This window comes from Sinocyclocheilus grahami, unplaced genomic scaffold (assembly GCF_001515645.1).
Source record: "Sinocyclocheilus grahami isolate Dianchi unplaced genomic scaffold, SAMN03320097.WGS_v1.1 scaffold268.1, whole genome shotgun sequence".
In the NCBI taxonomy this organism is placed as follows: domain Eukaryota; kingdom Metazoa; phylum Chordata; class Actinopteri; order Cypriniformes; family Cyprinidae; genus Sinocyclocheilus; species Sinocyclocheilus grahami.
In genome coordinates this window covers 750,702-761,807 of record NW_015505447.1, presented here as the reverse complement: position 1 = coordinate 761,807, position 11,106 = coordinate 750,702, and the positions used below count along the sequence as shown (strand labels likewise).

At 37.0% G+C, this 11,106-nt stretch overlaps 1 protein-coding gene across 6 annotated transcripts in view; it reads right to left on the bottom strand.

Annotated features, from left to right (window-relative positions):
* The window catches only part of LOC107599509 (histone-lysine N-methyltransferase ASH1L-like), a 54,633-nt gene that overhangs the window by 20,306 nt on the left and 23,221 nt on the right, over positions 1 to 11,106 (bottom strand). For all 6 annotated transcript variants that reach the window (XM_016291120.1, XM_016291118.1, XM_016291122.1 and 3 more), the window contains 6 exons: positions 7,403 to 7,576; positions 7,217 to 7,311; positions 6,772 to 6,845; positions 6,261 to 6,306; positions 5,935 to 6,043; positions 5,634 to 5,840 (listed from right to left, as the gene is read on the bottom strand). In XM_016291120.1, coding sequence (XP_016146606.1) covers positions 5,634 to 5,840; positions 5,935 to 6,043; positions 6,261 to 6,306; positions 6,772 to 6,845; positions 7,217 to 7,311; positions 7,403 to 7,576 — 705 coding nt within the window. The remainder of the gene's footprint in view (positions 1 to 5,633; positions 5,841 to 5,934; positions 6,044 to 6,260; positions 6,307 to 6,771; positions 6,846 to 7,216; positions 7,312 to 7,402; positions 7,577 to 11,106) is intronic.

The window sequence follows — 11,106 nt, the reverse complement described above, 5'->3', positions numbered from 1 at the left end:
CAGCAAAAATCACTAGCCAAAAATAAACATAAATATAAAGTTTAAACATTATTAAAGACAAGTGACAGCCAGTAAATAAGAACAAATGAACAAATTACAAGTAATAGCACAATTAAATATAGGCAATTATCAATTATTATAGCACAAAAATAGAAATTAAATGCTTTAGGTTTTTATGTTTGTAGATGTTCAGGTACAGAAATTGAAAAAAAATCACATATAAACAGCAGGTGGGCTGAATGAGACGCAGATTCACTCTCTGAAAGCAGGTGGCGCTTATGGTACGGTACAGTGATACAGCGTTTCCTTGGTTACCACTGTAAAGTTTAAACATTATTAAAGACAAGTGACAGCCAGTAAATAAGAACAAATGAACAAATTACAAGTAATAGCACAATTAAATATAGGCAATTATCAATTATTATAGCACAAAAATAGAAATTAAATGCTTTAGGTTTTTATGTTTGTAGATGTTCAGGTACAGAAATTGAAAAAAAAACACATATAAAATACCATTTGCATATTCTTCATTCTGTGTTGCACTTTGATTTTTCATAGCTATTTGAAATGAGAGCCAACCACTGCATTTTAATCATGAATTGAAAAAAAAGTGCAATGTTTGATTTATATTAGACTGTATAATTTCAAAATCTGAAGCAAAAACAGAATAACCTGACTTTAGCTATGTGAAATAATGCTACAGAAAACATCGGTATGAAACAGAAACAGCAGGTGGGCTGAATGAGACGCAGATTCACTCTCTGAAAGCAGGCGGCGCTTATGGTACGGTACAGTGATACAGCGTTTCCTTGGTTACCACTGTAAACATAGCAGCACTGCGTATTAACACTAATTTAAATGCATTATACGGAGACAAAATGAAAAGAAAATGCCATTTCTGAAAACAGTCAGTTCCGTTCCCCTCAGAAACACATTCATAAAATACAATATTTGGATTTTCGTCCTATATTTCTCGCATCGTGAACAGTGATCTTGTTCTGCCTGCTACAGTATTTTCTCCTCTTTGTGTCCGTTCATTGTTAAAGCTACAAAGTTACTTGCCAGGACGGGTATTTTGACATACTTTTGTATGTATTTGCCCGTTCAGGCGGCTCGCGCGTGTCAGAGACGCAGCTGTCTGTGCAAGTACTGAAAGGAGTTGTCTATCGAACCCAAATGCTTTTTAAATCGCTTGAATTTTTAAATTAACAAGCCTTAAAAACACATGCAAATGATAAAATGTCGTGCCGACGCTGCAGTAGCCTGATCGGGCAAGTGACAAATCCGTCTACTGTCCCGAACGTCTTTCATGCTGGCCCCGGGCCATCGGGCAGTCCTTATTGTTGAGCCTTGGTATACGTTACATCATTGCGTGATTATATAAACAAATTAGTGAATTGAACCAGTTCATTAAAACAAACTGTCCGAAAGAACCAGTTCACAAAAAAGAATGTGATTTCCCATTGTCTGAGGCTATGGATTGCAGGTAATAATGCTGTAAATAATTATCATTTTCTTGCACAGACCAATTGTTTTGCTTCATAACACCTCAATATATCGCAGGGCTTAAAGTTTTCCGGCACCATGCCGGATCTCCGGTGTGTGGCTGCGGGAAAAAAAAGATAGTTGTCCTACATTTAAAAACACTTGTTGATATCACGTTCGAGTTCATGAGTTCGCCTACCAATGTATGAGAGGAACACAGCTTTCACTCTCAACCAAACTAACATTACTAGCCAATCAGAAGTTTTTGCTCTTATAAACACGAGACGCGCATAATAGTATCCAATTGCAGAGTCACAGCTGATGAATAGAAAAGAAGTCTGGGTCTCGAGCGTGACACATTGAAAAAGCTGCGAGGCGCAATGGTCAAAGATTTCCATCTAGCGACATATTTACATAGAAAAGCTATTAAAAAAGCAGCGGAGCTTTGTAAACAGCTCAGAGTAATCATGTCATCTCCATAAGAACGATATGATTGCCAGAATGCATTTACCTGTATTTTTGAAAAGGTCCTGTTCACACATGATCTCTTAACGATAATTTACTCTATGTGTAAAAGGGGCTGAACTCCTCCTCTGCATATGCGGTGAGTTTGGGTTGCTTAGAAAAAGCAGCGGAGCTTTGTAAACAGCTCAGAGTAATCATGTCATCTCCATAAGAACGATATGATTGCCAGAATGCATTTACCTGTATTTTTGAAAAGGTCCTGTTCACACATGATCTCTTAACGATAATTTACTCTACGTGTAAAAGGGGCTGAACTCCTCCTCTGCATATGCGGTGAGTTTGGGTTGCTTAATGTTCATCTGGGAAAACTCACTTGATTTGTAACGTAAATCATTTAAACCTATGCCAACACAGGAGAATACAACAACATATTTCTAAATAGCAAAATGGAAGGATATAGAATTGTCTTTGATGGACACTCCTATACAATCGGTTCTAGGATGCATAGAGCAAGTAAATGATATACATCTAATACAGAATCAATGTGTGGGCCACTCTGTCAAGCTGTGGACGGAGGTGGTTAAACGTTTTAAGCTTCAAAGGGAGGTAAAAGTATTGAACTAGCCGGCCTATGATCCACACTTTACTCCAGCTTTGCATGACCACAGATATAAGACTTAGGCATCTCATTGTATTACTGTCCTCTGTAAAATTATATCAAACGGGGATTTGGATAACTTAAAAATATCAAAGGGGTCATAGGCAAACTGTATAGTGTTATCTCTTCAATGAATAAAAATTATACGGAATATATCAGACAGCGATGGGAGAAAGACACGAGGGAGGAAATATCAGAAGACGTATGGCTTCTTGCATGGAAAACTCATATTCATTAATCTGGAGAGATTTTGGGTGGAAATGTTTGATCAGATTTTTTATAACCCCTATGCAAAAATTTAAGTTCTCTGGGAAACAGCACCCTTGCTGGAGGGAGTGTGGTTCTGTACAAGCAGACTCTGCCCACATTTTTTGGTTATGTCCACATATTCAGTATTTTTGGGAAAGGGCAGGGCAATTAATATCAAGGGTAATAGGCTTTAACATAGATGTGTAATTTCCGACTATGTTTCTAGGGATCTCTTAAAGATTTTTTTAGTTGTATGCAAGAAAGCAGTTACTAAATGTTGGCTTAAGAGAAGCCCACCCGATATGGATCTTCTCCTAAATATTGTCAGTCAAATATGTTCTATGGAAAAAATGACCTTCTCCCTATGGTTACAGAAAAAAAAGGGGAAAATTATTGGAGGAAATGGGATTGTTATATACTGCGAACAAGCAATAGCTAGACTTCCAAAGTGCACCTCAACTTCTATCTGTACTATGCGGTTCTTGATTTCTTGTAAGACCTCATGTAACTGTTGTCGTTAATTGTTAAATTTTCTTTCTGCTTTTTTCTCTGTGAACCCGAGTGTCTTGTGGTAGATATTTTGGTTTACGTTTTCGGTTTGTGTGTTCTAAAGCAAAATCTGTCAAAAAATAAAGTATATAAAAAAAAATACAACTGCATGGTTTTACTTTTTGTGATTAAAAGACAAATATTTTGTCTTTAATTTCTTAAAGTATTAAAACATTGTCTCGTTCTAGTGAATCAAGTATCTGCATTTTGTCTCACCTTGTGAGCTAAGTGTATTGTCACACCCCTAGTGTCTATGAGCATGATAAAGCTCATAATTTTCCAAGTGTATGATATAGCTTTCATTCTTCAGGTCAATCATATATTCATGAAAAAAATCATTTTGAATAAGGAAAGCGATAACTTTGCCATAGTATCCTTTCAAATGTTAAAGTTGCCACAGTCATTGCATTCTTTGCATGTGCCACACTTTATTTGTACTATTTAGTTTTATTTTATTTATTTATTTATTAGAATTTGAAAGATAATAACAATAATGATTGATAAGTGAGATCTGATTTTAGTCCTTGAAAACCAAAAAAGTAGTGCAAGTCCTTGAAAGTCCTGGAATTTTATTTTGCAGTATCTGTACGAACCCTGTTTAAGTTACCAGTTCTTGGACCATTTTAATGTTTTTGTTGTTGTGAATTGAACTGAACTGTAGTTTTCTGTAGTAAACTGTCTTTGTATATATCCTATTTTATATTAATTTCTTAGTATTTAATTTACCATTATTTCTTTTGAACAAAATCTCAGAAATGTAATGTCATTTTGTACCCTGTCAAGGACAACGTTAACCAGCAAAACTTGATATCAAGAGCATCCTAAATGTTACATGTGTTTGCACCATATTGTAATGAGTAAACTTTCTTGGTATTGCCGTTTCAAATATCCCACCATAATCTGTAGTCTGAGCCTGTCAAGGCAGATAATGGCATTGGCAGATACGTTACTAGATAGTTTCAAGGAAAATCATTTTCAAATAATGTTCTTTTTTTTGTTGTTTGCCAAAAAACCCTGGGTATGTGTCCGCCCCCGCAACCCCCGGGAAAAAGTTCAGGCTCAGGATTTTTTTTTTGCTTTAACCCCTGATATCGTCAAGAGCCACAGCTATTAATTTTGTGTCCCATGATATGCTTTTTTTCAATTCTCAAAGACGGGCAGCTGCTGACTTGCATTTTATGAATCACCAAGGGCCACAGTTTCAGCTAAAAATCTTCTTTACTGTTCTACTCCAGAAAAAAAGTCAGCTACATCTGGGATGGCCTGAGGGCGAGTAAATTAACAGCAAACTTTCATTTTTGAGTGAACTATACCTTTAATAATGCACTGTGGTCGCTACCCTCACATTCTTAGTTAGAATGAATATATATATATATATATATATATATATATACACACACACATACATACACACACACGCAGGTGCATCTCAATAAATTTGAATGTCGTGGAAAAGTTCATTTATTTCAGTAATTCAACTCAAATTGTGAAACTCGTGTATTAAATAAATTCAATGCACACAGGCTGAAGTAGTTTAAGTCTTTGGTTCTTTTAATTGTGATGATTTTGGCTCACATTTAACAAAAACCCACCCCATTCATCTCAACAAATTAGTATATGGTGACATGCCAATCAGCTAATCAACACAAAACACCTGCAAAGGTTTCCTGAGCCCTCAAAATGGTCTCTCAGTTTGGTTCACTAGGCTACACAATCATGGGGAAGACTGCTGATCTGACAGTTGTCCAGAAGACAATCATTGACACCCTTCACAAGGAGGGTAAGCCACAAACATTCATTGCCAAAGAAGCTGGCTGTTTTTTATTGGTCTTATGAAGTATTCTAATTTGTTGAGATAGTGAATTGGTGGGTTTTTGTTAAATGTGAGCCAAAATCATCACAATTAAAAGAACCAAAGACTTAAACTACTTCAGTCTGTGTGCATTGAATTGATTTAATACACAAGTTTCACAATTTGAGTTGAATTACTGAAATAAATGAACTTTTCCACAACATTTTAATTTGAGATGCACCTGTATATATATATATATATATATATATATAAAATAACCAACATAACATAAAAACTGAAGAAACAAAAATTACATTCCCAAAAAGGTTTATACATAGCATTTGAGCTTCACATAATGGAATTAACCAAACTGTTGTGCGTTTTAACTAAATGAAGTCTGTGTCTCCTCTTGTTTAAAGCCAAAATGTGGCTAACCTGAACCCCTGTTCGCTGACCACTTCTCCCAAATACTCGATGATGAATTGGCTGGCACGTAGGGACTGCTTGGTGCGGATCCCCCAGCCCTTCCCTTCAGCCCGGAAGCGTTCGAGGGACTGCACCCACTCATGCCTCTGGATACGCTGGTTATCACACTGATCGCCACACGGACATGTACTTGGAGAACACTCAGCGAAGATCATCCTGAGACAGACAGAGAAGAGAAACCAATGGGATCCACTTTTTGAACTACAACTGCATTAATAAGCAAGCAGAAGAGAAGGTGTAAGCCTCTTACCTGTTTAGACAGTCATCCTGACAGCCGTTCTCGCAGTGTTCTTCAGGTGGCCTGCAGTTACAGGTAGTGGCTTCATAGCCAGAAAGAGGCTTCACATCCACATAGACATCTAAGAAGGAAAATATTAATGCATTAGTCTTAAACATCTGCAAACATATGCACGCAAAACACAAAGTGTGCAAAAACGAGAGCAGGATAGTAATGAAGGAATCAACAACTCTCAGTCCTGTCAAATCAGTGTATTTATGGAAACACAAGTATGTTCTGCTCTACAGAGCTGTTGAGAGCTTATGGGTAGTGATAAAAACTAATGAAAATCTCCTTACTGGATCTGATCTTCTTGTAGAGAGGCACATCAGGTCTCTTGTAGAGCTACAAAGAACAAAGATTAATCATTTAGTAGAACGATCTTTGCTGAGAATCAGGCATTAAACTGCAAAAAATCGTTTTAGAAATTAAAACTTGTTTTCAGAAAATACATCCTGAACTACGTTGATTTAAGTTATCGCTTTGGCAAATTATTTTTTTCATAAAGAAGCATAAACCTTACTATATTTTTTTAGATTTATGCTTACAGCAAGGGAAAAAACATTTGCCAATGAGCAAAGAAACATGAACTTAATGAAAAATACATTCGCTGAAAACTTAATAATAAAGAATAATAAAATAATAAAGATTATAAACTACATATCCTACAAGTAGATAGGTATCTTGTTTTAAGGATGTTTATTGGAAACCAAGACCACATTACTGATTAATAAAATGATTTTGTAGCAAAAAATATAAATGACAAAAGCAGCTGTCAGCTTTGAGAAATATTTGGTTTTAAGGAGCTACCTGATCATGTTTCCAAAGCCACAGGATGTCATAAGGCAGCTGGAAATCAATGCGTTTCTGTCTCAAGTATTTCCCTGGACAAACACAGAAGACAAATTGCAGTTATTAATTCAATCTCTTTGTCCTTTCACTTGAGGCTGCACCATTCCAATATTGAATCAACTAATCACCTCATAACTCAAAAACCATAACTAATCAGCCTGATTGCCCATGGGGCCATACATAATAAACTAGCTAGGAATGACAATGAAAGCTGTATACTGGCAAGTCCACGAGCTTACTTGTTGAACTAATAGCTCTTTAAAACTGTTATGTCGAAAAATGATTCCTAAATCAAACTGTCAACCAAACTGCAATTAGAAATGGTGCTAAATTAACTGATGCTTGTCAAAATCTGCAGACTATTAGGTCACAACGGCAAGCTGAGTTTAAATGAAAAACTCACCAACATTAATGGGGGCAGGAAAAAGGCCATACTCAAGTTCACCTGGAGTGTATTCTAACTTCTCCTTCTTCAGCTGTAGCAGCTGACTGCGAGGACTGATGAGGAAATGGAGAGAAGTTAAGTTTATTTTCCTGGTATATGAAAGTTAGATGATAAGACGGGCTTGATGAGTGTGTTCATCCTTACTCGTCAGTCTTGTACACATCAGAGTAAAGCCCCGCCTTTTGAAACTTCTTTTTGGGTGGTCTAGCAACTCTCTTCTCCCGTTGACTGGTCACAGATGGGTTTGGGGCTTGTTCCAGGGAAGTAGGGCCTGTGCGCTCAGGGGAGGACTGGCCATCATGTTTTCCCTCCAGTGCACTGCAAAGAAAAGCATTAATTTATTACGAGATTAAGAGTTTTGTGTCGTTTAAGTCAACATTAAATTGGGGTTGGTAAGATCACTTTTAAAAATGTTTTTGAAAGAAGTCACTTATTTACAAAGCTGGTAAAATAGCTTATTTGATCAAAAATACCTTAAAAACACTAATACTGGCAAATATTATTACAATTTAAAATAACTTTTCTATTTTAATATATTTCAAATGTACTTTACTCCTGTTCATTTTTAAAAGGGCTGAATTTTCAGCAGCCATCACTCCAGCCTTCAGTGTCACATGATCCTTCAGAAATTATTCTAATATGTTGATTTGGTGCTCAAGTAACTTATCAATACTGAAAACAGTTAACTCTTTCTCGCCAGCGTTTTTTTTTTTTAAGTTGCCAGCCACCGGCAGAATATTTTTCTTCTATGAATATATGAGCATACTATATATCAAAATAAAGATCCAAGCCTCTGGTTTTAAACAAAAGAAAACATTTTATTTTACCTTCATTTGCTTTTTTTTTTTTTTAAATCACCACTTGAACATAGGTTGGTTTTGTCAAACAACATTCTAAACAAAAAGCTGAGGGGAAAAAAGCATGTTTATCAAAGGAGTGCATTTTCAAGCAGAATACATTCAGATGTCATTTCCTTCAAAAAGAAAAAAAATTGAAATAAATGTAAAATAAATATAACTTTAGGCACTGTAAGTTGCTTTTGAGTGGTACACAGAGTAACATTTTCCAGGATACAAGGTGACGGCACAACTTTTGCAGCAGAACGTGGTCTCCTCAAGTACACAAACTCTGCATCCTCTGGTTGGGTGTTGCTTTTTGGGAGTGGGCAGGATTGGAACAAGTTAATGAACAGCAAAACTGTCATTCAGCACGTTTCTTGGGTCAGTGTTGTGTGGTGCTCTTGGAGTGTTTTCAGTTGGATGGTCATCATTTTATTCCCCACCACCAGCATAGTCTTGGCTGGTCCATGATTTTATAACACTCTGGATGAATGAGGAGAGTGTTACACTTACCCTGTGGATTTTTCACTTTGTAAATGACAAAAGCGTTGAACAAACTGATCTGAAACAGATACGTGACAAATTTCTTTGCACACTTGTGTGAATTCCTGACAAAAGGGTAGTACACAATGTTTTGGTCTAGTTTGTCAATGCCATTCATTGCATTATTGTATTCCACAATGCATGCTGGTTTTTGCTTTGCAACTTTTTCTTGGTGGCCTCTCTTCCATACCTCAACACGTTTCATGTTGTTCTGATGGAATTTTGTAACCATTTTCACTGGTTGCTTGTCTCGCCACACCAAGACCATCAGATTTTCGTTGTGACGCATGATTTTTTTTTTTTTTAAATCACCACTTGAACATAGGTTGGTTTTGTCAAACAACATTCTAAACAAAAAGCTGAGGGGAAAAAAGCATGTTTATCAAAGGAGTGCATTTTCAAGCAGAATACATTCAGATGTCATTTCCTTCAAAAAGAAAAAAAATTGAAATAAATGTAAAATAAATATAACTTTAGGCACTGTAAGTTGCTTTTGAGTGGTACACAGAGTAACATTTTCCAGGATACAAGGTGACGGCACAACTTTTGCAGCAGAACGTGGTCTCCTCAAGTACACAAACTCTGCATCCTCTGGTTGGGTGTTGCTTTTTGGGAGTGGGCAGGATTGGAACAAGTTAATGAACAGCAAAACTGTCATTCAGCACGTTTCTTGGGTCAGTGATGTGTGGTGCTCTTGGAGTGTTTTCAGTTGGATGGTCATCATTTTATTCCCCACCACCAGCATAGTCTTGGCTGGTCCATGATTTTATAACACTCTGGATGAATGAGGAGAGTGTTACACTTACCCTGTGGGTTTTTCACTTTGTAAATGACAAAAGCGTTGAACAAACTGATCTGAAACAGATACGTGACAAATTTCTTCGCCCACTTGTGTGAATTCCTGACAAAAGGGTAGTACACAATGTTTTGGTCTAGTTTGTCAATGCCATTCATTGCATTATTGTATTCCACAATGCATGCTGGTTTTTGCTTTGCAACTTTTTCTTGGTGGCCTCTCTTCCATACCTCAACACGTTTCATGTTGTTCTGATGGAATTTTGTAACCATTTTCACTGGTTGCTTGTCTCGCCACACCAAGACCATCAGATTTTCGTTGTGACGCATGATTGTTTCCCCAATCTGAAGGTCAGCATTTCTGACATCTCGATTGACCGGTGGTTCACCGGTTTTTCCTAATTGTACCACAGACATCGGTTTTCATATCAAGTAGGCGCTCACACAGTGGTACAGATCCATAAACAATCTGTAGCCATGACCTACTTGGCGATCAAGAAAAGAGACAACTGTGTCTTCCAGTGCAGCGCTTTCTCCACAATAGGGCTTCATGTAAAAACAGTATCCTGTCTCGGAATCGCACAAGATGTAGGATTTTATTCCATATTTGAAAGGTTTCTGGGGATTGTACACCCTGAAAGCTAGGCGCCCATGCCACAGAAGCATCCCCTCATCTATGCAAATGTTTAAGTTGGGCTGATACATTTCGCAGAATTTGGACATGGTGATACAAGACTGGGCCTTACTGTATTTCACTGAAGTGAAGAAATCTCCATATGATTTCAAACCTGTTGCGAGGCATGACCTTGTTGAAGTAGGGGGTAGCTAACATGTCATCTGCAGACCAGTACATATCAAGTTCAGGCTTATGAATGATACCAGTGAGAAAAAAAGTGCCCCAGGAAGGTTTTCATTTATGAAACTTTAACAGGCTTCAATGCATGACTTCTAGCATGCTGTGAAGTATCATCCATAGCTTGAATACACTGATCTGCATACAGGTAGGTCTGATCAACAATGTTCTGAATCAGTACATCAGAAATTAACAACTCAAAGTCTACAGGCTATTCTGACTCAAGAGCAGCAGCATCGCCGACAGGCCCAGGATTCTCAGTGAAGGGAAGGTTTTTTGGCTGCCAGTTCATTTCATGCCACTCAGGATCGCCAGGTTCAGCATCTTCAGCTGGATGGTTCACAGTGACCCTTGTTTGGTCACCAGCAGCACCATGTTGATGTACTTGCCGCATCCGACCTCTGCCTCACTGTGTTCTATCTGTAAATAATTATAGGAATAAATGGAATTATTTTCTATTATTAATTATTTGGCCATTACACGCTCATGTGTGTATTTATGCACACAGCCACACACATAAATGTATGCACACTCATACACAAATATTATAGTATATATATATATATATATATATATATATATTTTTTTTTATTTTTATTTTATTATTATTATTATCCAACATTATACGCTCACGTATGCACACACATAAATGCATGCACACTAGGGCTGTGCAATTTGGGGGAAAATGTCAAATTGCTATTTTTTTTTTTACAGATATTGCGATTTGATTTGCGATTTTAAATTTGCAAAGTCAAGCTTCAGCTCAATATTGCCAATAATGTGCAGCACAGTATGGGTATCATTACCCTGCTGAAAAA